This window comes from Mytilus galloprovincialis, chromosome 10 (assembly GCF_965363235.1).
Source record: "Mytilus galloprovincialis chromosome 10, xbMytGall1.hap1.1, whole genome shotgun sequence".
NCBI lineage: Eukaryota > Metazoa > Mollusca > Bivalvia > Mytilida > Mytilidae > Mytilus > Mytilus galloprovincialis.
Window position 1 is genome coordinate 80,082,899 of NC_134847.1, and position 27,791 is coordinate 80,110,689.

Genomic DNA, 27,791 nt, shown 5'->3' on the forward strand with positions numbered 1-27,791 from the left:
CTATTACAGTTTAAATCTATAATTATCAAAGGTACGTACCATGATAATATATTGATACGCCAGACGCACGTTTCGTCTACATAAGAATCATCAGTGACACTCAGACCAAAACAAGTATAAAAGTTTATTGATGTGTTTCCACGGTCTTTCGTTATCCGGATTTGTTCTTGTTAAATTAATGTATGACTATTGAACAACGGTTTACTACTGTTGCCTTTATTTGACATTTAGACTTTTTTGTCCATTTATGATTTCTGACAATCCCATTTTATTTCTTTACTCCACTCTTGACTGCATTAAATAATGGTAAACGAGAATAATCAACGACCTGAATTATGGCCACACAATAACAGTGCTTTAAAACAGCAACAAGAGATAACCATCGATTTTCATACTCCTGACTTTGGACATACCCGTGGAGAATGTTTCGAGGATTAACATGTTTTGGACGCTCACTTAGCAAAATGTATATATCTGTACCGGTATATATGCATTGAAGGCACTAAATCTGGCTTCTATCTAACGGGAGAGAGAAACACATATAAACGATGTGGGGGAGCTGCTGTTCTCAAATGTATTTGTGCATGACATACTGTTTTCCAGTGAGTCCCAATGAATAATGCTCTTAACAAACAAAGAGTTCTTATATGAGTCTACAGATGGTATCCTTTCACTTTAAGTTGACCTATATAATATATTTTACTGTAAACTAAGCTCGGATAAGACCCTCACCCAACGAGGAAATTGAATACCGTAAAGTACGGTAGTGTTACACTCGCTCAACATAAAATAAACTGTGAAATTCAGTGTTAGACTCCTCATGATAGCGACACGAAGGACAAAACAAATATGAATAAGATAGTTCAAACTATGTTAGCGTTCATTCCAATATATATATATATATATACTTTTTTAAGATTCATGCGTAATATTTAAGAAAATGTAATTATTCTTTAATTCAATTATAGCGTGTCAAAGTTGATTGATTTTCAAAATCTGATGAACATGTGTGACATCACTTCACTCTAACCTGACCTAAATAAGATACATTCATTTGTACCAGTAACTACGAAATGAAGTTAACTCTAAGCTCGCTAAATTCCATTTTGCAGAGCTGCATTTCAGTTAAGTTTTAAATTATAACATTCTTAATTACAGTGTCATCTCGATTCTAATTGAATTGGCGGTTCTATAAATAACTAAGGGATCTGGAGAATTCGATAACTTCAGTCAACTCTCACATAGTCTTGGATAGATAATTATTCTTTTGGATAAACGCAAAGAAAGTGTTTAAATCTCTATGTAAGCAGGAAAGATCTTGGTGGTATATTCTTAATTAATATTAATCTTTTGATAGTGGAAATGAATGAATGAATGTATACAAGACCAGATTTATTGAGATTTTCCATATTTTGATTTGTTTACGTGGGGTGAACAATAAATACACTGCTTTGATATTATAGAAATGTTTTCATCTTAATCACGGAAACATTTAAATTTTCTATCAAATTAAATTCGAATAGCTGTTTGTATAACTATTTAAAAATAATTTTGACATAGAAAACGGAAATTATATTATCACATTTAAAGATACTCAATTAAGTAGTAATTCAATAGAATACAAAGACCTTTCTGACAATGTTTTCATGACTTTAGCAGTTGATTGTATTGGTTAAAAATATGTATATAATACTGACAGAATTCAACCTATTGATCTGTATATGGTGACTGGGAAAACAACGGAGAGAGACAGTGTTCGTTTTGAAAGCGGAAGGTTTGTAGGAGGAGATTATGTGAAGCGTGTCGTCAAATCACGTGTGATTATAAATTTTTTGGATACTATGTTGCATTAAATATGGGTACAGGAGTTTCAAGAGAAGATGAAGAAAAACAAACAAATCTCAGGGTCAAAGTTCAAGCAGTGACAGCTTTTGAATCAGCTGGACGTAAACACAGAGAAAAAAGAAAATCTCCGCTGGATAAGCGTAAAACAAAACAGAATGGAAAGAGTGAAGGAAGTAAACAATCTGGATGGGATCGTGCAAGAGAGAAAAGTTTATCCAAGTTACACGTAAAGGATACGTCTTTAAGACTCAGTGATTTTAATAAGATTACACGTAAAACTCAATTAGATGAGGAGGATATTAAACCAGTTGACATTCCATATATAACATCAGAGAAGGTATGCATCTTATTCTTTTTCATACATGTATACTATTCTATTTTCAATTATATCTAATAATATTAAACCAGTTGACATTCTATAAATAACATCAATGAAAAGTATGGATCCTATACTTTATCGTGTATATATGCTATTCTATATCTTTCCCTTAAATATCATTCGAGCTCTGTTATGGTACATTAATTAACATATGATGTTGTAAATCAAGGGATTCCCTTCAAATATATAGCTATAATTTGCAAGGCAGTTTAGAACTTCCTTATAGCAGTTTATGGAGTATGTCTTGAATATTTCTCTCCTTTCAAGTCTTTATTATAAAATGAATAAAAATGAATAAATAATTATAAACACATTGCAACTTCAACAGAATAGTTTGATAAACAATGAGTGTATAAAACGTGTTACCAACACATCCTTTCATTTCTATTATCTAAATGTATAATAGTTTGTTACCATTTTATGACAAAAATCAATATAAGTTCAAAATCGGTTATTACTTCCCGTTAAAAGTTTTAGTCCCGGAATTCGATATGTTGTCTATCTTTTAATAGAAATCAAATCTTTTCAATATTAAATGTTGACTACTTCCTTAAAACACAATGATACAATGACCGTCAATGTCTTTAAAATGTCTCTTATAATTAGAAAGAGTCATTTCGTCCCTTGACCTTTTAAATGTTGCTTTAATACACTGAATTGGTGTAATTTTCTGAAAGCAAGATCTGGATACGCCGTTGAGCTAACAACAAGTCATTTCCTATATTAAGCCAAGTCACACGGAGTAATCCGATTATAAATGTTTCTATTATTGGTCTTAAAATGCTGTTATTGTTTTATTGACTTTTCAAGAAGATGTTATGATACAGTGGTTTTTTTCTGAAATGATTCTTATGTTTTCCTCTTGTGTATTATATACTTTAATCCTGGTCTTCGACTTAACACGTGTTCTAATCGTTATCACACGATCCCATACACCACTTTCCGGGATCGTTGTACCAAGTTGTACAATGGTCTCAATATCACGAACTTAGTACCAGTACAAAAAGATGATAAACCAAATCCTTTATTTTCAACAGCCAGATTTAGATGGAAAATGATTTGGTATTGAAATTCCAATCAAGTAATAAGAGATTTGTATGTATAGTGACAGTTTCACCCAGATTAAGAAAAATGTCTGTAATTTGAACTAATTGCTTATGGATCACGATGTTTTTTAATTACACACTGCAACACCAATATCTATATCAGATTTCTAAAACAGCCTACTTTTCATAAAGCAGACGAAAATGTACTAATATAATATTGAGCATGTTATGGTTGTTATTCGATGTTTTGTAGTTGAGGAACAACGTAGAAACTTCATTAATGTTTTTTCATTTTTCATTCGTACAACAACTATTTAAGTACGCATTAGAAGTTGCAATTACATCAGATCAGTTAAACATGAAGTCATTATGATTACCGTTATTCAGATTCAGATTCAATATTTTATTAAAAGACCTAAAATTTGTCATGATTCACTACTGAAAGTGAAAATAAAAACAGTAGGGTAGGAATATTGAGGCATAGAAAATAGTGGGGATATGGTAACAATGAACTCAAGTACATTTTATTTTGTCCCCATCCATCTACTTCACAATCATATGTTTCAATGTAATATTGAAATAATGCATTTGCAAACAAATGAAATAATATCTAAACAAATATGGAGCACACCATATGAACAGACTATCAAAATAAGTTGCAAATGACTAGACTCGTCAGATCAGTACGAAAAAAGCCTTAAGATAAAAAGACACAGAGTACCGCTATTACTATTAGGGTACTCACAGTTAATGAACCATAGTACCAGTCTTAGAGTACTCACAGTTACTGACCGTTAGTTCAAGGCTAATAACAACTAATAAATAAATCATGTTCTCCCAGACTGAAACGTGTGATATAAAAACAATATATTCTAATCATAATCATAGTAAACAAATCTATAATGTCCAACAGGTGACCTAGGAAATAAAAGTTCGTAAAGGACAAACAACAGAAAAGGTGATTTTTTTAATTGGATGTCAATATGAGCATCTACAATATGTTTGATTAATTATACTTGTCCAAACATATTAAGCAAAATTATGTTTAATTTGTTTAAGTGCTAAAATTTTGTATATTCTTTTTTAAATTGATTTTAATTCGACTTTATTTCGAAATACCAAAGAAATTGATATATTTCTACTAAAATGTACTTATACCTCTTGATTTTACAAATATGTTATTGTACGTACTTATGTTATTATTAAATATATGTTAACTTCTCGCGTACCATTGAAAAAAGAATGTGATTATATTTGTATTTACATATTTGTCCGAGACAACAGTAGTTGCTACCTACCGTAATCCAGTGACAATTAACTGTACACACACTGACAGGTGGAAGATTATTCACAATTATATAGGAATTTAAATCTTTATATATTGTTGGGGTATCCTTTGGTTAAGTACTTTCAGGTTTTAGAAATATAAGTTGCTTAAGGAAAGGTTAACGTATTGGAAGGCATTTACTATGAAATTTAGCGAGATATAAATATTTCAATGGCCGATGATATATAGTAACCTAAAGTAATGTATCTTAAAAAAACACCCGTCATGGAATATTAATAGAGGTACAAATATATATATATAATCTCACATGTACACTTATGTATAAATTATTATGAAACAAAAGTTTAAAAATGTCATGACACAAAACCTTGACTAACAAACAACCTCATTCTCTGTCATGCGCTAAAGTTTTATTATAATATTGAAAGGACAGAAGCTTTTTTAAAAGCATTTCTGTAACAATAGAATAAAATGTAAGTAATCACGGTTGCAAATACCCTTTGACAACTAAAACAATTTCTTTACTATATTGAATCAAGAGTAGGGCCAACTAATACATTCAAGGTCCCCGAATTAGATATATGTTTCATATTTTAAATCAGGATGTATACTCGTAACAATACAACACATTAAAATGTTATAGGAAAGGAGGAAGGAAATATCAGCTGTTATGTTTTGACCTTTGACCTTGAACTGTACTAACAATGCTGATTTATATTTACATCTAAGCTTAATATATCGATGACATTACAAACTCTTCCTTGTGAATAGAAATAAAAGACACGTCTCCTCTTGTTCACAATGGTATTTGGTATTGAAGATTATGTGCAATTGTCATTGAATAAAGAGAATATCAGAAGCAAAGTTTCTTCTCTCTTTCTGTAGATTGTTTATTTCTATTCACAAGAAGGAGTTTGTAATGTCATCAATACATTCAAATCAAAATCATTTAAAAAAAAACCACGGAAATCTTTTTGAAATCAAACTAGAAGTTAAAGTTTGAAAAAAAACATCTCTCTTTTGTACATTTTAACAAACTTTCTTCCCCAGGTGATGTCTAGTCACTGATCTAAGATAAGTTGTAAATTGAAAGAATGGACGGACAGACGAACGAACGAATGGACATTTGACTGAACGATCTGCTTCACTAAGCAAGGATGTGATAAGGGTAAACCTAAATTGTTACGTTATACTTGATATCTTCTACCATATAGAGGAAAACTTAAAATTTTGAATGTAATCTAAGTGAAATGCTGCTGCTTTTTTCGTATTCAGAAAATTGTATAGGATTACCCACTTCAGAAAATAACTCGAAATCGTTAACATAATCATCTTAAAAGTATCAAAAACTTCGTTCTGCATCGATATAATAGATTTTGAGCGGTAATAAACCACTGTTAAAATTGATTAATTGGCACGAAATGCAAATGTAATTTCTAGATTCACTCAAAACCTCGTTAGTATGTTATTATCTTGGTTTCATGGGCGATTTCTTATCAAACCTTTGCAAGGAAATTTGCTAAATAGTTCATTAATGAAAATAATTTGATTTTTTTCCTTGGCTTTTTCTGGATATGACCACTGAACTATATATCCCGAAGAACGAGTCCAAAAAATACAAAACACACAGGACTTCAATTCTGAGTTGTGATACACTTCTTCATCACGAATTTATATTTTGTATCAATTGTGTTCAGTTCCGTATTTTGCTTTATTGGGCTTGCTTCCCTTTATAAATTTCATTTGTGTTTATATGTTTCGTATGAACTAAACTCCCGTCCATTCTGAATTACACTGTTTCGTGTCGTTAAAAGATTGTACCTTTATTAGTGGGCTAAAAAAGAGGGACGAAAGATACCAGAGGGACAGTCAAACTCATAAATCGAAAATAAACTGACAACGCCATGGCTATAAATGAAAAGGACAAACAGACAAACAATAGTACACATGACACAACATAGAAAACTAAAGAATAAACATCATGAACCCCACCAAAAACTAGGGGTGATATCAGGTGCTCCGGAAGGGTAAGCAGATCCTGCTCCACATGTGGCACCCGTCGTGTTGCTTATGAGATAACAAATCCGGTAAGTAGTCAAATTCGATAGGTCACATTTATGAAAGGGAAGGGGATTGTAGTTACGACGTAAGGAACATATCCGATATCGTTTGTGAAACGGTTATTCCATAACGGTCAACCAACTAAATATCGATTCAGTAAAAGTTTGGTGAAATCTTACTTCTTAGGAATTTCTCATTTTTTATAAGTACTATGAACGTTGCGAAACAAACGATAGTACATTCTTTCACTTTTTATACTTTTTGTGAAAGTAATACAATTTCAAAATTGACCGCTATCAGAATGTAAGGAGACATGATTCCATTTTCACTAGATCGAATGTTTCTAGCTTTTCAAACATTTTCTCGACTTACTTATTGTTCTTTGAACATACTTATACATTGTGTCCTCTCTAAAGCTTATATGTTACAGAATTTGTTGCTTTTTCTTTGATTGATTTTGATACATTTATTTCACTTAACAACATAAACAGTTAATGAATGATAGATACTAGGGAGGGTAACGGATACAAAGAACACCGTTTCAACTCGACTGTCGCTGTTTAACTTGAAGAATTTGTGATTTGGTATAAGATAGTTAACATAAATATATTGTTGAAGATACCATGAGTATTTCTAGTTTACTTTTGTTCATTTGAGTCGTTGGGTTGATTTCTTGTTGACATGAATTTCACATCTCATTTTCTTAACTTAATATTCGTGACTTCACAAATTTGATACCGTCCCCGAGATTTATTTATAAAACTAACACCGTATTTTTTTTTACATCATAATCCCTAATTAGAACACATATTAAATGATAACTCTATTTCAATATCTGAAATACGATAAGAAATAAACAAACTAATCCATTTTTAGGTTGGTTTGAGTGAAGTTGACATTATATCTTGATTGATTTCACACACAAATAGAAAAGTTAATAATTTGAATTGTATCAATACTATCTAATACTATTATATGTTATTTAAAAGATTTAATCTGAAACTAAACATCATATTAGAAAGAAACTACATTTGTTTTCAGTTTAAAAAGCCATTCATCGCGCTATTTCTGTATTCTCTGACAAATGTATCAGATTTTAAACACTACAAAAATCCAATGTCACATTCATAAAGAAAAGGTTGTGTTATTGTGCCAATAATTCCTAACTGGAGAATGCTTTGTTTGTATAAGTTTATCTGTATGTTACAGATAAGCATATTGCTTATTACACAAAAGTTATATGAAAAAAAAAACAATGACACAAAATTACAATGATAGCAGTAATGAGAAAATAAATGAAAAAAACACGTTGTCATATAAAAGAAACAGATATGAAATGACTACATAGGTTGTTTGTTCTGTTTTTATTTGATTGTTTGGTTTCTTCCTCACATGAGTTTGTTTGGTTTCTTCCTCACATGAGTTTGTTTGGTTTCTTCCTCACATGAGTTCGTATAAGTAAGAAAATTACATATTAATGTACATACCTATCAACAATCAATTTATATTTATTATTTTGAAATGAAATAAAATGTTATATGTCTATAACAGCCAATTGATGAATAAACTGACTCAAATTACATATATACGAAGCTAGTATGGTCAGGTTACAACTGACAGCTTGACATGTTCTCCTTCTTGCAAAGTTTACCACCTTAAGACAATTTCTTACCACTTCCCATTTTGAAGCTTTTTGTGTTGATACCAGTTAGACTTAGTTAATTGTTTACCTTATTAAACTTTGAATACTAAAATGTTTTACCAGAAATTCTTTATGAACACATTTAATGTGTTTGGGTTCAATTTTTATTCAGATTATATCAACTGAACATAAATATAATTGAATAAAAACTCATTCGTTCTTCGGGGGATCTTAAACGATGTGTGTCTTCATTTTCGTTCTTTGTTTGACGAATTATTGAGAAAAATCATAACAGTAACTCTTTTCAATACTGAAAACCTTGAAATAAAATTTCTACAATTTTAACAACTGGAATTCAAATCAATTCCATATACTTTCAGAAACTTTTAAACTCAGTGTTGTTAAGTTATCAAGGATATAATTACATCAATTAGATGACGCAGAGAAGACGTATATACTTTATGATCTTAATATAACTATTAAAAGTTTTAAGTGCCTATAACTGTATTCTTATAAGTATAAAATGTGTATTTCCCAATGACTAATGTATATGTAAACAGTAAAATAACATTTTATGATTTAAATGATGATATATTTATACCACAATTCACCATGGGAGCAAGTTTTAACTACTGGCTCTGTGTTATTTTTCAGAATTATGATTTTAATTTTAATTTTATTTACAATAGCCTTCCTTTCAGACATGATAAGACAGATTGATTGATTTGTGCTTAACGTCTAGTGTCAAATAGTTGACACATATGAAGACAGGTGCAATTGACACCTCTTAGTAAACTTGACTTTAATTCCCAAACAACTAATCTCAATCATTCCTATAATTCCAAAAATATCATTCACAAATTTCTTCTGTATACATTGTCAGGGTAGCTATATAAACCGTAACCGATTTGTGTTTCCACCAAGAAGTCAGAATGTATGTTGTTGCTCCTTAGTATGTGGGAGCCATTTTTCATTACCGTATATGTTCCATTGTACCAATGCTTTAAATACTCTTCATGCATCCTATTGTCAAATCTTCATGAGATGTTACTAGATACTTATATAAATATTTATTGTTAAGCTAATAAAGATAAAAAAAAAACCTAAATTATTTCCCGCCATCTTTATGTTCGTTTGTACTTAACTTGGAGCAAGATAATGTGGCTGTCTTGTATTGGTTTATGGAATATTATTGTTTCTTCTGAGCACTCGATTTTGATATTTCTTGGTAATGTAACAATTTGGAAGGTTTATATGTCTAAAGTTTTGATAAATCTCTTTTAGCAAGCGGCTTTTTATAGACGTCGCGTACGGTGTTGGTGTTAGTTTTGGTAACGTTAGTTTGACGTTATTTTTCATGCATTGTATAAATAACGTCGTACTTTTCTTATTTCGTGCAGCTCAATTAATCATACAGCATAATTTATATGAGCGGTTTGCTTGACTTGCTACGTATAGAACCGAAATGCAAAAGCGGCACATATTTTTTTTTTAAGTACAGTTAAATTAAAATAAAAAAATAATATTCATTTAAATTAGTATCACCTTGGAGCAAAGATATTTTCTCTTTCTTTTGATTGAAACAGGGTATTTTTAAGTTTAAACTACTGTGACAGTCTTTTCTGCTGCTTTTTCGTTTAGTTTAAAAATATTTATTTATAGTGGATTGGGAAACAAGTTATTACTTATATTAATCCGTTTCCACTTTGAGGGTGCGAGTGCTTCCTTGTAGCCTTGGCCTGCTCTTTTCGAAATCTAAAAGGGTGACTTTTACATGCAAGATATATTGCTCTCTCTTAACACGGGTCAGTCATTTATCGCCCCCTTCCGACGGACCATCATTGCTTCACAAGACCATCATACTCGCAAATGGTGTCAACGGCTTATTCTTTTGTCCGCTTTTAATTTCCGAATAATTTTGTTTTTAGTTAAATCGTTTGTTTCATCGCCTGTATTAAATGTTAAAAGAATCAACAGTTGAAAGCAAATTCAAAATTAACCACAATAAAAATTAATTCAATCAAATTTTGCCAATTTCATAAACAAAAGGAAATTTAATTTCAATTATGAACAAGAAAACAGATGGGCGCAGATAATTTGAAATAAAAATTTATAAATTTGATATATCAGATCCCTTTTGCACTGATTGTGCATGGGTTTTCTTTTCTAGATCTCGCGCATGGGTCTTTGTTTTTAATAAAAAGTGTGCAAACAAAATAAATATTGAAGCAAATATATAAAGAAAAATGCAAGGATGAACATATAGTGAACGTTTTGTCAGTTTATCCACCCGTTCGTTGGTTTATTTCGTGGGTAAGCCGTCACATTTGATCTAAGTGTCAACGTCAAACCAGAGACTTGATTTCAATGAAACTTTCACCGATAATTTAGTATCTATGTATTTAATGGTATAATATCTTCATTTTATTTTTATTGAAATAATTATTGGTTGATTAATCAATCATGAAGTAATTATTGGAGTTATAAAATTAAAGCGCCTCAAACTTATATTTTATTTATGTAATATTAAGTACAAACACTTATTGGTGAATCACTGTTTTGTAAACATTTGAATAAAAATAAAATACAATTTTGTCTGTTCAATATGTTACATGATTGATTAGGTCTCGAGAGATAAGAGCAAGGTCGTGTTATATGGTCATTATTAGGTTTTATTTTTATGTAACATTTATATACAAAAATCTATCATATATGACAACCTTATAATTCGATATGTAATGAAGACTATTGAAAAAGGAGCAAAATAGACGAACATAAAGACAGAAGCGCCTGATATTAACAATGTGTAAAACAAGATATACTGACAATGAAGATATCTTTAACTGTTTTAATTGAAACTGAAACTACATGTACTTCTATAATTTGCAAGTATCTGTCAATTCGGTTCCTGTATTGAGCGTACTTAGATTGCAATGCAGTTAAGGTCCACACTCAAGCAAGAACAACACCTACCATTAGATATGAAAATACCAGAAATCAACAACTCAATATCAACTTTTCAGTACAAAATACAAATCACATTACAAATATAGTTGAATATTTTTTTGTCTGAATCGCTGATCAAATCTTTAGACATACATGTATGTATACGTATATGACCTACTGTTATGAGTATTAATATAACAACTAACCAGCAAATGATGGGTATAGAATTGACTTGAATCAACGAAACTGTCTAGAATTTGTGTGTATGGGATTTTTAAATGTCCAGTTTATGAGCTGAACACTGATTTTCTTAAAATAAGTTAATTATATAAGTATTTTCCTGCTTTTAACCCAGTTAATTTTGAGCACGTGCAAACCTCTCATCCAACTCTTGACGATATCCTTCCTTCATTATATGTGTCATTTGACACTCTTTGACGAAATATCATATGTTTAAGTAATTCATTGAATCAGTACAATAGCTGAAACGTATTATGCATAGATTGAAAAATTAAGAGCCATATATTGATTCGAATTATGATTTCATAAGGCAGTCAATACTTTTTTCCATTCACGTTCAAAACTAATGAAATCACCTAGCAATAATACAATTTTGGAACGTTTTGACCTTAACTTTGATAGACAGAAATTTCATTTCAAAAGGGTGCTTTTCCAGTTTTTGTAAATTTATGGAAAGTCTCATCTTTGTTTGAAATACTTTATGATGAACATTAAAATCCTTCCATGTTAAAAACTCGTGTAATACGTGTAATTCTCACTGTGACTTTGAGCTGAAGAACAGTAATAAAAGCGATGTTCCTTTGCTTTTAGTATGTTTCGTGCTGTTCATGTACCGATTTCATGTCATGAATTGTTTTTTCTTTTTTCAATTAAAGCAACAAATCTTTTATCCAAACAACCAAACGTTGATAAATTGTGGTATGCACCTGATGCGAAAAGAACTAACTACAATGAGTTGGTAATGCTTGTAATTGTTTCTTTGCCTCTGGTTTATAGTGAGTAGTTCTAATAAGTGATCTCCAATGAGAAGCAAGCAAGATTGCAAAACTAACTGAATTGATATTAAACAATGAAAAATGTCAAGTGCGATTGTATCAGTAGCTAATAAACATGTTCAATATCATCTGTATCAACTGGTCTTTCGTGTTCTCTTTTCCATAAATTTACCTTATTCCCAATATGTCGGATACTATCATAATAGTTTGACCCACACTAATACTAGGTAGGACAAAAAAAAAAAAAAGAAAGACAGACAGACAGACAAAAAAAAAAGCGTTTATAAATTCAATTAAGGTTTAATTGAACAAAGTAAAACAATACATATGAATATATGAGACAAGTGAATAAGATAGCAACCCCACAAATAGATACCTATGATAGATCAATAGCAGACTCTCTAGTACAATTCGTCAAAACATAAACATCATGGTCTATCATGTATAACATCCCAGCAGACACAAACCCTTTATTGATTATTGTTTATGGTAATAGACACTAATTACATTTGATTTGGTTACATCTCACCAGATAACATTAGGTGCAGCTATTGCAGTTTGTTTTACTGGTGGTATGGGATACTTTTTCCAAACAAGTTATCTTTCAATAGACGTTATGTAACTCATTAAAGTTATTTCTACTGTTTTCATCCTAATATAGACCTACATGTATTTATGTGTTGTTTTCGACGGACAATAGTTCTGTTCCTACTCAACGTTTCAACAGTATCTAATCAGGTAATATAATTCAGAATAAATCTAAACAAATTACCAAATCTAAAAAGTATTCCTGTGATTTATAGTTAGTTATAAGCAAAATCTTTTTTTAAAATTTTATTTGGTCAATTTGTTGCTATGATTTTGAAGTCCATAAAATGCTAATGGGTCATTTCAGTTATTACATACGCTATTACTCAATTGGTCTTTTCTTATGCTAGTATACAATAGGCTTGTTGGTAGCAAACTTGTCAATGAGACAACCCTCTACGAAAAAAAAACACACTGACAAGTATGTACAAACTTTCTTGATAATGTATAGCTTTATCAATATAACTGGAATGTGTCAAAGAGACAGCTCGACCAAAAAGCAGAAAACAGCTCATGGACATTAAAGGGTCTTCACCACAGCAAGAAAAACACATGATCATAACCTATACTCTACATAGAGAATAATACATGACAAAATCTGTATCATATGTCGTATCATCCCGAGACACCAATATCAGCCCAAGGGCCTCAGGCCCGAGGGATGATATTGGTCGAGGGTGATACGGCATGTGAGACGGATTTTGCTATGTTTTATATGCTTTATCATATATTTCAACAGGAGAGTATTATATTATATGAACTGTTTTCTGATCCATAGCACTGGGTTACCTTCAGTTCTGACTTTTGTCTTGTTTTAAAAGAACTGGGTTACCTTACTATTTGCGTGGTGTTGTTTTAAAAATATTGTATTTTTTTGTGTGTTATGTATTTTTATAGTTGCATTTAGTGTGCCAAAAAATATGAAAACTTGACGTTCCTGATGTCACATGCAAAACAATGACGTCATTCAATTAATTGCGTCACGCCCGAATGATAGTTCATTTTGGACCTATTTTCAGGAAAAATATTTCTTAAGCTTACATAAATAAAAACTGAATTTATGTAAAAAAAAATAAAAATAAAAAAAAGTAAGGGTGTGATAAAGAGTAGGGGTGTAATAAAAGGTATGATAAAGGGTGCGCATCAAAGTTGCGCGATATGGATTAAACAGCAGGCTATTTATCAAATATTCAAAATTACTGTATTTACTACTTAACATATGAGAAAGTAAGCTATCAAATGTCTTGGAAAACAAAATGCGAAAAAAAAAAAACAAAACAGGGTCATCATACAAAAATAACAATTATAACAATTAACCAACTACATCCACTTGACCACAAGCATTGGACAGGTACAGAAAAAATCTGACTGGTTTAGCATAAGTGTATACACTAAGTTTGTCTTAATTGACACCACTTCATACGGGTTTTTGGAGATTAGTTGTAAGAATCTAACAAATGGTCTACGATGCATATTCTGCTTAAACTTTAAAAAAATTGAAAAATGTACTCTAGTCACAGAACTGGATTTATATGAATTCTCAGAAAACACTCTTTCAATTAATTTTGTGCGTGTCGTGATTCATTTCTGAAAATGAAAGATAAATTTTAGAGCCATGAAAATAATGAATTAGCATCCTACTTTGTAATATTACTTCCCAAGTCATGTTTTCTGATATCATTATATTATGTCATAAAGCAATCAGCCGTCACGGATTGGTGAAACACAAGGAAAAAACTACTATAACTGATAAACTGAAATCACAATGACATAGTTTCAGGAATTAACAAAACAAAATATATTAAAAATTTCAATATCATGATTTTAAATATACAAGGAAATTTTAACATCATGAATTTAAATATTAGAGGAAATTTCAACATTATTATTTAAAATTGAGAATGGAATATGTAAAAGAGACAACAACCCGACCAAAGAGCAGATAATAAACAGTCAAGGGCCCGATTTAGAATTTAAAAAATGGGAAATTTAACATCATGAATTAAAATATCAGCACTATTGCTACTCCTGAATCTAAAAAGTAAGAAGAAATACATCTGAGGCTGTCAAAGATATGCCTTAAAACCGTATTCCCGAAACTAACAGAAAGGATCGAGATACGAACGTAGAAGAAACTCAACCTTGTATTTTGTAATCTCAACTCTTTTTCATCAGTCAATTATGACTTTGAATAATCATTGAAGGTTATTGTTGTAGTAATGCGAAAATCTAATAAGTTAGAGCCAAGTGTTGTGAGGTAAATGTTCTCTTTTGTGCTTCAATATCTTGACTTTACGCTTTTAGGAGATTACTTGTATTCAATTCCTAATTGTATAAGGGAAGTTATTAATGTCTATCATTTGACCAAGTTGGATATAGATGCATATTTTGCTTGGACAGAGGTCAAGAATAATACAACCTTTGGAAGTAAAACTATTATAATTAAGGTTGTGTATCGATGTTACAGACATTCATCAAGCATTGGCTTAATAAGAATTCTACATCTATGGTGTTATTTTAATTTACTTCTGTCAACATGGCTATATCACAAATCATATATCTTTAGTCATTTGTTAATATGTATTTCTTATCCAAATTAGTTTTTCAAGGTAAAGCTTTTCTTCGTTATGAATGCAATTATGGCAACAACTTCTGAAAACCAAATGTAGCTATCAAAATGGGAAAGAGAATGGAAACGGGAAATTAATGTATCAAAAGAGACAACAGCCCACTGGCGCATCCAGAAATTTTCATAAGTGGGGGCCCACTGACTGCCTAAGAGGGGGACCGCTCCAGTCATGCTTCAGTGATTCCCTATATAAGCCCCCCCTTAAATCCGCCTCTTCAACCCGACCAAAGAGCAAAGCAGCCCAATGCCACTCAGATGGAAAATCCCGCAACCGAAGGCGGGAGTAAAGACAAGTCTCCTTTAAAATAAAAAATCTTTTGCAATTGATCATCCGTGGGTTTTGATATGACGAAAATGTTTTAAATAATCAGTTGCTGTAATGTATTTATATATCATTTATTTATAGGATTAGGCGCAAAACCGCAATTATGTTTGACGACAGAGTTTCCGAAGTAGGCAAAATACAAACAATTGAGAGTAAATAATTTGTTTGAGAGCTGTGATCTTTTCTTGGAATAAAATCTCAAGAGGTCGAGTGCAAAATACGACGTCAACAATTATAATTTGTTTATTTTATTTGATTGAATTAAGCTATTTCAATTGATATTTTATAGTTTGTCTCTCTATATTGTGATGTTCATTTATTTCAGTTTAGGGTGAAGCTTGGTACCTATATAAACGTTTTAACACGCTGCATTTGTTTACACATGTGCCAAGTCAGTAACCTGATGATCAGTGGTTTTCGTTTGTTGATGCAGTTCATAAGTGTTTGTAATTTCTCAGCGTTTATGTAGATAAGACTGTTGATTTCTCTGTTTTAATGATTTAACATGTTAAGTGCCCTTTATAGTTTGCTACAGAATGAACCTCATTTCGTGCGAACATGTTTGCATTTCTGTCGTTTTCATAGTTTGCACGGTAATGTCGATTTTCTTCAACTAAGATATTTTACTAATATACCTTTTCAGTAAACGCAGTAAATTGTACTTATAAAGATTAGGCATCTCAAGTTTCAAAAGTATGGTTGTTTTTCAGTGACAGTTAAATATTAATAACAGTACCGAAAATAGCTGTGTATTATCCTCGATGTGCAAAGCAAATTGAGTGAAATTTATCTAGTAGTCGTTGTATTAAAATGATTTTAACGGCTACTTTTTTAATTAAACATTAAATGATATAATGAACATTACTGACATTAAGTACACGTTTGATAAATTGGATTGTAAAAAATCAAGAAGTTTAATGCATTGAGGTCCGTATATGTGGCAGTATATGTTTAACACATTACACTTTAAAGGATCTATTTATACACCAGGAGTTTGATTTTGTTAAAATTTCATGTCAGTAAAACAGATTAAAAAGTATTAATTATGCGTTTAATGGAAGTTATTCGCATGGCAAAGTAGTTCATTACGTTCGTATATGACGCGGGTAATTTTCGTATTCAAGATGTCCTTGACATGGTCGAATAAGCACTGAAATGTATTTTATACCTATTCTACTGAGTTTATGCTGACGCATTCTTAGTTTTATTCCATAATTTGTTCATACTATTGATAATCGAAGATGATGATGTCTTCTTCCCTGAACTTCTTTTACATCATTGCCGCAATGTTAATCTTTTCGGAGTTAGATTCATTACATATAATTGATAATTAATGTTCGACATTTTGACTCACTAGTGTCATTCTTGTATTCTTTACTACCGTTTTTCATACTTTCTAAACCAGTTGTTATATAGTGATATGAGAGTCCGTGCATTGGTTTGTTCGCCCGTTCGACCTTATGTACAACTTTCGTATCCGCATTTGAACTGCTTGACAAAACTTGACCATAATAAGCCATTATGCACCTCCTTTTTTGTTCCTTGATTCGATTTAGATTTCAAGTTTTCCAAGAAAGCCATAGATTTTGTCATTCCTGTTTGTGTAGTTTGTTGGCTTCAATTATCACAACTCCACTTTGGTATAGTTTTCTACTATTTCAGGTTTCGGCAAAACATTTAAATGTGAATCTCTAAGTCATACATGATGCATGTACATGGCTAAAAGATATAAACTTTTGTGTTCTAGATCATTGAAGTAAATAATCTTGATATCAACAAATGTATATGCATTAGAAGGAACATCTTCAATATCTTAAAGGTCAATGTCCAGTAACAATCCCTGTAGGACAAATGACATGGAAAAATAGTGTTTACTTGAAGCAAGTACTATAAAAACTTTCAAAGATTATTTATATTCTTGTTATCTGGGAGTTCTTGGATCAAAATCTGGTATAAAAACATCTGTATTCAGTTTTACTTTCCTCAACATTTACAGATATTATGGACCAATCATTCAACTTTGGGGCACGGGAAATCAATCACATGCAGGAACGAGATTCTCTTAAAACATTGATTTCTTTTACCCAAATATTCATAAACCAACTATATTCAACTCCCTTTGAAAAAAAAAACAACTTTTTTTTCTAAGATATTGCTAATAAACTTTTTTCTTTTAATGCACGTCCCACAAAACAAAAGTTAACATGAAGCAAAATTTTGTATTACAATACATTAGTCTAATACAATAATAGAAATGCTTTTCTATCAGTACAAAATAAATTTTTATCTGTATAAATGTAGTAAACCATTAGTGAAAGATGAATGCTTACTGAAATAGCTGTTCATCTTACGAAGGATGACAGAAATAAAAAAGTGATGTATTTACAGCGGTACACATTTATAAAAATAAAACAATTCCAGGAAAAACGGAAACGAAAACGCTAAGTTCGTCTGCTTTAACCTTTACTATGTTGTCAATGACCTGTTAAAGCAAAGTTGACCATTTACGGTGCAACTAAATAGAGACACATTAATTTATCTAATAGAATAGAATAACAAATGAGAATTCTAAGAAAACAGAACACAGCAGCAGTTTCATAAATCACCCAGTCACATCGAAAGACGTGTACCCGTGAGGAATGATTAAATTCATTTATGCAATATTGTATATGTTTTTCGCCAGCAGACGACAGGTTCAAAACATCAATCTTTATTATTACTAATTCCCGCGTGAACTGCAGCAACACTTAAGCGAATTCCTATATCGCCTATATGATGTAATATTACATAAAATCACGCAATTTTCATCTTTAATCTAAGAAAAAAAGTAATATTGTCTAAAAGAGAATACGTATTTATAAAATGATCAAACATTGTTAGATTCTGTCCAATAATTACCATGGCGTTATTGGTTTGGTATGGAAATGAAGGCAGAGAAAATAATTCGGTGAAGTAAAAACATGTAATTAGTCTTTTCTGCATCTTCCCGGGAAATGCATTATTTTTGCAATAATCAAGTTAGAAATAATTAATTCAGTTGTAATGAAAAAGATAAAAAATGCAAACTAAAAGTAAAAAAAAAAAAAACAAATATAAAAAAAAACCTGAATTTCGTTCATTATCTTGATTGCACTTTAGAAATAAGATAATAGCCGTAAACAGATTGAATAAAACAATGATCCTTGATATATCTTTCCAGGTACAGCCAGAAGAACTTTGTCATGTATGCAGCGTTTATACCGGACGTGAGACGTATCCTTGTCGTATATGCTACAAAGTTTACCACGAAGGCTGTCTGAGGAAACTAGGACAGTGTAAAGATCCTGCTTCCTCGGCTTTGTTAAAACGAGCTGTGAAACCTGTTGGATGGAGCTGTCATAAATGTGTAAGTAAGAAGCGTTCGGACGCTTGGTCAATTGTATGCTCATACTGCTTACAGAACAAATGTAAACTATCTTTACATAGAAAAAAGCAAGCATGTGATGCAGATGTTAATCATCCAAAAGATAAGTCAACCCATGAAATAAATGAGTGCACCCATTAAATGTATGAGTTATTTAGAGTTGATTTTCCCGTACAGTCGAAAGAGTCAAGACTTAGATTTCAAACCGATTAAGAAAATATAAAATTTCGTCGTTTATGAACTTGAAGGACATGGATTTGGCTTCTAAATAAAAGTAGCGTAACGTCTTTCCGGATTTTTAGTCAGTGTATGTGATATTTTCGACTATTGTCGGTAAACTTTGTCAAAAACATAGTAACTGATGCAAATGGAAAGTTCAGAAAGGAAAATCGAAAAGATCTCAGTTTAGTTCTCAGCCGATTCTCATTTGTCATTTTAAAGACGAATATCCTTAGAACATTTATTTCAGTTGCAATTAGAAATGATGCGATCAAAATAGTCACCACATATTATAATTAGTGAGAACATTGTTGAAATATCATAAAATGTCGACCATGGTTTAGAGTATTTCGAATCGTTGTAATTATCTCCCCCTATTTTAACAGGACAACCTGAGTAATGTTTTAACAGAAGAAGAAATGTGTAATTTAATGTCATTGTTTGAACGGCACGAAGTCATGCGAGGTAGGCATGTTTAACAATATTCCATGTAAGACGTAATTATATTATTACTTTTACTGTCCTTGTACTAGATTCATCACTATAATTGCTGCACTTTAGCAGAGAACGATTTAACAAAATTCCAGATGTAATTATTGCAGTGTTTATTTGGATGAGATATTTGAACAGTCTTTTTTACTATATTTCGTATACAAGGAAAAATACTGTTTAAAACCTTATTGGCTGAATAATCTCGTTTATGTTAATACTTGAGTAATTAATTTCAAATACTCAGGTTTGAAAATATAAATTCCAAATCAGATTTGAACATTTATCTTGTGTTTTCTTTTACCTTTGTCTGAATATTGAAATAAAAAAAAAACGTGGTTTGATTGGCAATGAGACAACAACTATTACCCAGTGACGAGACTGCGTAGATATCAGCAACGTAAGGTCTCTGTACGACCTTCAGCAATGAACAAAACCTTTAATGTACAGTAAGCCAGTTAAGGCATTGACTTGTTATTGTGTAAATTTTAAAACAATCCAAACGAAGAAAACCAATCCCCTGATATCTGTTCAAAACAAAAAACCGACCAAGGAGCAAAACACAGCCAATGGGTCGCAATGGGTCTCAATACAGCGAGAAAATCCCGCACCCAAAGGCGTGTTTCTGCTTGACCATAAACAAACATACTAGTTCAGTGATAATGGACGTCATACTAAACTCCGAAATGTATAAAAGAAACTAAAATTGAAATGTATGCAAAACTAACAAAGGACAGGGGTTCTTGGCTTGGGATAGGCGCAAAAAATGCGGCGGGGTTTTCATGTTTTTAAAGATTTCATAACAGTGATCGTTTCTTATTCTACGTGCTATATAAATAACATCACCGTTAAAATTAGGTACAGAAAATATATAGGAATTACGAAAAATACATGATTTATTATCAAAGGCCAAAACAAAAAATGATAAAACAGGTACAAAGAAGATATTCATTCATTCATTGATCTATAACAAAATCGATGACAATAATTTATTTTCCAGAAAATTAGACAGTAATAAATAGTGTACTGTCAGTCAAACATTTTAAAATGTCTGCGCTACCGACATGCCTAACAAGGAAAGATGTACAATCTGAAGATTCAAGGTCATAGCGTTATTATTGTTTGAACACAAAACCCACGAAAGTGAATCATTAATTTGATGCCAGAACTGTAGCATGGTTTCTGCGAATGACTTTCGCCGTTTATATTCTTCGGGGAGTGTACTTCAAAGGGTAATCTTGTACGAACGATCGTTTCGGAGGACGAGAAATAATTCAGGCATAAATGAAATATTTTCTGTCGCCGATAATGGCAACAAACCTCACTAATATAACTTAAATGGGAAATAAAGGCATGCATACCATGGGAATGGTTTTGACTTTCTGACATTGCACACCTCTAACATAGTATTCTTTTGTTACGAAATTGGAAATCATTCATCGGATATTTTCAATAAATTTCAGTTCCGATACCATGGCAATCGCTACCAGCTAACTGACTGAACAGTGCTTCAACAATATATTTCAATCCTGCACGATTTTATGATGTCCTTTATTAGTACACGTAGTTGTCCGCTCTTGCTACCGCAAGTCTTTGAAACAATAAGTACTGTTTTTTTTTAGTAGAAATGAGACAATTATCTACTAGAGACACAAGGACAAGGATGCGCACATTTAGGTAGTCATACGGCATTCGACAATGCAAAAATCAAAGTTTTCTTAATATCTCAGGTATATTCTTTTTGCATTTGAAGGGGTTTACATTCATTAAGAGAAAAACTCTGACTGATCCCATCGTATTTTTTTGTCAAAACTGAATATCAGATTTATAATTGTTTTTTACATTGACACTTTGTAGATTAAGCACCGCCCTAAATTTCAATATAAAGTAATGATGGACGTTATTTACTACTTTCAATATAAAGTAATGATGGACGTTATTTACTACTTTCAGACTCAAGTATATCATTAGAGGATTATTTAGATTTTCGAAAAAGAGTGTATAACGAGCTGACTAATTCTGAAATGGAACGTGAACAGATTCAAGAAGAAACTAGAACATACCACCGGGTAGATAAAGATAGCACTGGATCTATCACGTGGTGGGAGTTTCTTAATTTTGAAACAACACGAATATTACAACTAAGACATAAAGTAAGTATAAAGCTTTAATTGTATCAGTCGGTGGTAATACCACAGAATATTGAATTAACATCTTCATTTGGAAACGTTAGTTTCACATGCATATAGTTGAAGATAGTTGACATAGTTGTTTTAAAGTATTTCATAGGGACATATACATACTAATATATATAATATATTAACAGTGGGACAAGAACAAGTATGAAAAATTAAAGGGCCAAATTTTATATAAAGAATATTTTTATAACCACTGGTTGCCTTAAATCTTTAAAAGGGCATGTGTTTGCCAGTCTTATTTCAAAGACTACAAGCTTACTTTCCGTGACCTTGTTAATGTAGTTCTCTTCGTGAGTGCAATGACTTAAACGGGTTTGTCATATAGACAGGCAATCAAAATTAAGCCGACCAAGATAGATCATAAGATATGTTATCAGACGAAAATACACTTTAATGTTTGAATACAATATAAATATATGTTATGTGCCTATTTTAAGGAATAATTTCAGCACTTATGGTCTTTCATTGGCAATAAATATTGATTCCTAACGTCTGAGAAGATTTCACATTATGGAATATAACAGGAGGTGTCAATGTACATCGTAAATCATTGATGTGTTCTTCCCAATAGATACCTGATAATTAGTTTCGGAGAACATAAAAGTACAAAATTGAGCAAAGTGTGAGGTGATGGTGACATCATACTATGACGAGGCCTTAAATAAAATTTAGCGATTTTTGGGAACCATTTTCTACATGTTTCATTTAAATTTAGGACCTGAACCTCGAATTCATAGCCCCGTTGCTTTCTATGTTAAACCCTTAAATTTCAAACATTCATAGCTATTTATTTCTCGTTTAGATAAAGTATTTCATGTCAAGACTATATGTTATACTTGCTTGTGCTGAAAAATTTAGGAAATCTTTTTTTAAATTGCTTATACGACATACTGATTCAATGAAGATTGGTAGGAAAACAGACACGTCTGATCTGAGGAACGAACAACATGTGTTTCAATTTCATATATGTTTTAACCATTCAAAAGAACCTTTCAGCACTGATTCTACAGTAGCCCTTTGTCTTACGGCTTTCATTTGACATAAAAACAAAATAAAGAAACATTTTACTTATTTACGAAGTGACAGCAATGTAAAGGAACTAGTTCGTTTAAAATATGTACTACCTTCTTATGTCCTTCAGACCGAATCCGAATTAGTGGTTTCGTATTGTATTGTTCTCAAATAATAATATTTAGTTTTACACTTAAAAAGTTATGCAGAATTTAGTCTAGTTAAAAATATAAGCTGTATGCATTTTTGGAATGAACGTTAATTGCCCGTACTGGTATTTTATCTTCATATAGCGGTGCGTTTCTTTACTGAAAGTGTGGAAACTAATATTAATTATTTGAAATGAGCTGAATTTATCATTTGAAATATAAATTAAGAAGATGTGGTATGGTTGAAAATGAGGCAACTTTCCACCAGATACCAAATGATAAAGTACGGTCTTTAACAATGAGCCCCTAAGTATAAGTTGTAATCGTATAGCGTTATGTATATTTACGATTTTTTCATATTTGCTTTGTATATATGCTTTTCATAATATAACTTGAAACATTTTTTTTTGGAATTTCAGAACTCATTGCTACATTTACTACACAAACGCGAGATAGAACTAGCTAGACGACTATTCCAGATTTATGACGAGGAACATGATGGCGTAATATCAGAGCACAACGCACGAAAGGCCATAGCAACATGGTATACATTGTTTCTGGAACCAGACGAAACACTACATGGGTAGGATGGAGTTTGAAATAGCAGGATATGTTATTTTAAATTTTGAACTTTAGTAGATAAACATATTTTGATTGTTTCTTGATTGATAACATATTTGTTATGTTTGGAAGACGTGTTTTTTCAACAAACAATCGACATTCCAATGTCCCCTTTCTTACAGACTTGTTCCTTTGTTCTTATGGACTTCATACAGAAACATCTTAGAAAAAAGAAGTTAGCAGTATCCTTTAACTTTACTTTTCGCTATTGGTGCTTGCGATAAAGGATACAACAGATACAGTTAAGTCTGCCTAATATCTTGACTTATATCTAGAAATAGACAATGAGTGTCGGTTGAAAACAAAACTTTACGACAAAAGTGATAATTTCTACTTCCCAATTATGAACCTTCTAGTTATATGTAGCAACATTCCAGCAGTGCCTATTTAATATATGTCCCAATTAATATTGCTTTTGTCCTGCTACGATATTCCAGGGCTTGTATTACTTATCATGATTTCCTTGATAAATAATTGCTGCTAAGAATGAAGCTATTAAACCAACAGTTCCCAAAGGTTGAAGTTGAAATAATCCCTTCGTAAATTTTATTAACGCCATTATGATATTAAAATATTTCGGTAATTCTTTTGATTAAGCATATACCTATTTGTTCCTCTCCAGCTGAAGCGAATATTTAGTCATGAACATTTTGTAAAAATCAAGATAATAAAGAACATTCAACTTTCATATTAAATAGAACACTACTTTAATAGGGTACTTGCAAATTGTAAAAGGTTCTTTATATTTTTCATCCATACAAAAAATAGTCCGCCAATACTTTGGGTAGATATTACATCCAGCACCGGCCATAAGTGACAAGTCTCAATACACTGCAAGTGAAAGACTATTTGGTGTATAAAGTTATATAATTTACATGTCTGAGAAATTATTCATGTCTGAATACTAATATGCTGATTTTTTCCCCGTCCATACCCTACAAATACGTTTTTTTTCAGATAAGGTGATAGAGTCTTAAATTTATTTACAACATTTTATATTTGAATCACTAACATTGAGATTTATTAATTTGCTAAAAACGTTTAACAAGGAATGCATGTGGACTTTAAATTGGAAGTAAACGGTCGAATAATCATTTTTAATTACTATTTTTATTTTAGATATGCAATAATGTCACAAGTAAAAACAGAAGATATAGGCAAGGTGATTACAGAAAATCTAACGTTTACCATGGACGACGAAACCAGCAGCGAAAGGTATATTTTAAACCGGATTTTTTATAGAATAAACATCAAGTAAATTTGAAAAGTAAAACCTGCTAAATAGAAAAAAAAAACCCGTAATATTTTGCTGAAATGATTATGTCAAAGAGGCATGCACACCCTACAATATGCCACACTTTCAAGGAATATAATATGATATGTTTAATACATTTCGTCACAATCATGACAACCCGCATATGATATTAAGTTGCTACTGAAATTATATATTACATGTACTCACTAGTACATTCTTAACAAGCTCACAATCGTGTTACATATATAAACTGATAGAACAACAGACGATTTAATAGTTTACGTTAAGTACGTATCCACTAACTAGGTCGTCAATTTATTGCAACATTATATAATTAAGATTGAGGATCAATTACATTGAAAGGATACGGCTAGACGGAACAATGTAAGACCAATCTACATTAGTCTGGAGACAATTCACATCCTGATATAACCATTTAAAACATGATGAATGTATAATACTTGAGTACTTTTATCATATCCGTTGTCAATTTTCTGACATTGATAAGCAACAATTTGTTCAAAGCTTTGAATATGAAATCGAATCTAGAAAAGACAGATCAATTTTGATAGTTGTCCCGTCACATTTGACATAATAATGCACCTTCTTTTCTTTTCATTTCATAATAAGCAGTAATTAGACATCTACTTCAAATAGTTCATCAGACATTTTCATCAAGATTATCTTTTTTGTTCCAGGACAATGTCATGGAACGACTACCTATTGGAGTTATCAATATATATTATAGCGGCACGTTCGAATCTAAGCCCAGTACCGGTAGAAGGTTCCGAATGGACTAAATCTGTAGTTGTGTCAACAGAAATGGATTGTGATCTTAAACGGACTTCATTATGATATTCATTTCTCTTGACAATATTGTAACATTGAAGGTTACACTAAAACATTCCATGATGCCAAGACTATTGCAGTATTTTAACTTTTATGCAATATTTAACACTATGAAAACATTAATATATGAGAAAGTAAATGACAGATCTAGCTAATATATCGAATCCACTATCTAATATATTTTGAAAGTATTTATTGTTGGTATCAGTAGGGATATCATCGAGTATCGTTCGGTAGAACCGAGTATTGAATATCAAATTACTACTGGACTTCCTGTTAGGGCAGTGTCCCTGTTTTCATAAAACTGATTTCTAGTGACGCAAACCGGATGATTCAACAGTTATCACTGATTAATCGTTCTTCTACATTGCCGTTTAGAAATGCCTCCAAAATTTCTTTTTTTGGACATCAGAACGGAGTTGCGAGATGTTTCATAAGAAGTGATGAGCTACAAACCAAAACAGATTTTCTGGGCCGCAACTGTTGGCTCAGTGTGCCTTTGGACATTCCCACAAGATCGGTCACGTACTGACTCATTGTTACACTGTTTGTCCGTTTTATAGATATATTACTGAACAAGTGCTCGAGTATCGCTGGGTAAAACCAACTAGTACTAGATTAGTAATACTTCACCGAGTTGACATCATTAATGTGTAGAATAATAACGGAAATGATATCCCTTTGACTCACTTTAGTGGCTATTTGTAAATTCCAAACGTGCTAATTATTTTTTAATCTGGTACGAATCTCATGTAACTACATATATACATGTTAGCAATCTACAATTCTTCTTCATGCAGTGCAAGCAGTAAGTTTGAAAAGAAAGAGTTATGCAGAATTACAAATCCTGGTACAGATTACAGTATGAAACCGTTTGTCTTATTGTTATGATTTATTGTACAAAACATTAATAAATATGCAAGATATATTGTCGCTTTATGAATAGAGGATGTAAACATAATGGCGAAACTATATGTTTTGCCAACAAATTACAAGTCACAATAATACGTATCATAATCAAACATAACAGTGGTAACAAACAGAAATACAAACAAAGTCTTGTGCTACTTACCAAAGAAATCTGCGCTAGCGCTGGTACTTCTGGTCAACACAAGCGATGTCATCTTCTATTTTCATTGAAGAGTAAAGCCTTTGTACATTATATTTCACTTAATCAGAATAGTATCATCGACCAATTCAAAACTGAAAACACGACGAAAGTTTATATTAATTGATTTAACAACTTATCACTAAGGAACATTTTCTATGACTAAAATGTCCCATTAAAGTTTAAGAAAATCTCATTGTCACTTTATCAACTGTAACTAAAGCAGTGCAAACATGAACGCATTTTCATGTTTACAAAGTAAATATCTATATTGTTTTATGAAGCGTGTATCTGGTTATATTGACTGTATCAATGTAAGATCAAGTTTAAATATTTTATGTCTATCTGAATAATTTACAAAAAGGCCATCGACATCTATTGTCTTTATAACAAATATTATCAAATGAATCTATCTGAAAGAACATCTCTAGACCGTGTAAATCTAAAATTCGACCATACTCGTTCATCTCCAGGGATATTTTATAATGCAGTGCTGTTTCTTTAATATTCGTGTTTAAATATGTCAATAACTTTTGTACACAATTAATAATATGCACCATAATATCGCAGTCTGTTTGTTTTCATTTCCACTATTACGTCAATGCCAGTTTATTATAAATCATCATAAAACACCGCAGCTTTTTTATTGTAATTTCCAAAACGACGTCAGTTCATTTTCATTTCCACGTTAAAAATAGAAATAAGTTTATTTTAATATCTTTTA

At 31.4% G+C, this 27,791-nt stretch overlaps 2 protein-coding genes across 5 annotated transcripts in view; one reads left to right on the plus strand and one right to left on the minus strand.

The window, feature by feature from the left end:
* The window catches only part of LOC143048528 (spermatogenesis-associated serine-rich protein 1-like), a 63,503-nt gene extending 36,316 nt beyond the window's left edge, over positions 1-27,187 (minus strand). For 2 of the 4 annotated variants that reach the window (XM_076222231.1, XM_076222234.1), the window contains exon 1: positions 27,032-27,187. In XM_076222231.1, coding sequence (XP_076078346.1) covers positions 27,032-27,083 — 52 coding nt within the window. In that variant the 5' untranslated portion in view covers positions 27,084-27,187. The remainder of the gene's footprint in view (positions 1-27,031) is intronic. The other 2 variants (XM_076222229.1, XM_076222235.1) reach the window with 1 other exon arrangement.
* On the plus strand, positions 1,647-26,887 carry LOC143048526 (PHD finger protein 24-like). The gene is made up of 7 exons (XM_076222228.1): positions 1,647-2,182; positions 18,965-19,150; positions 19,774-19,852; positions 21,830-22,029; positions 23,654-23,817; positions 24,975-25,070; positions 25,809-26,887. The coding sequence occupies exons 1-7, from the start codon at positions 1,856-1,858 to the stop codon at positions 25,963-25,965; spliced, it is 1,209 nt and encodes a 402-aa protein (XP_076078343.1). The 5' UTR covers positions 1,647-1,855; the 3' UTR covers positions 25,966-26,887.
* Positions 27,188-27,791: the final 604 nt, after the last annotated feature.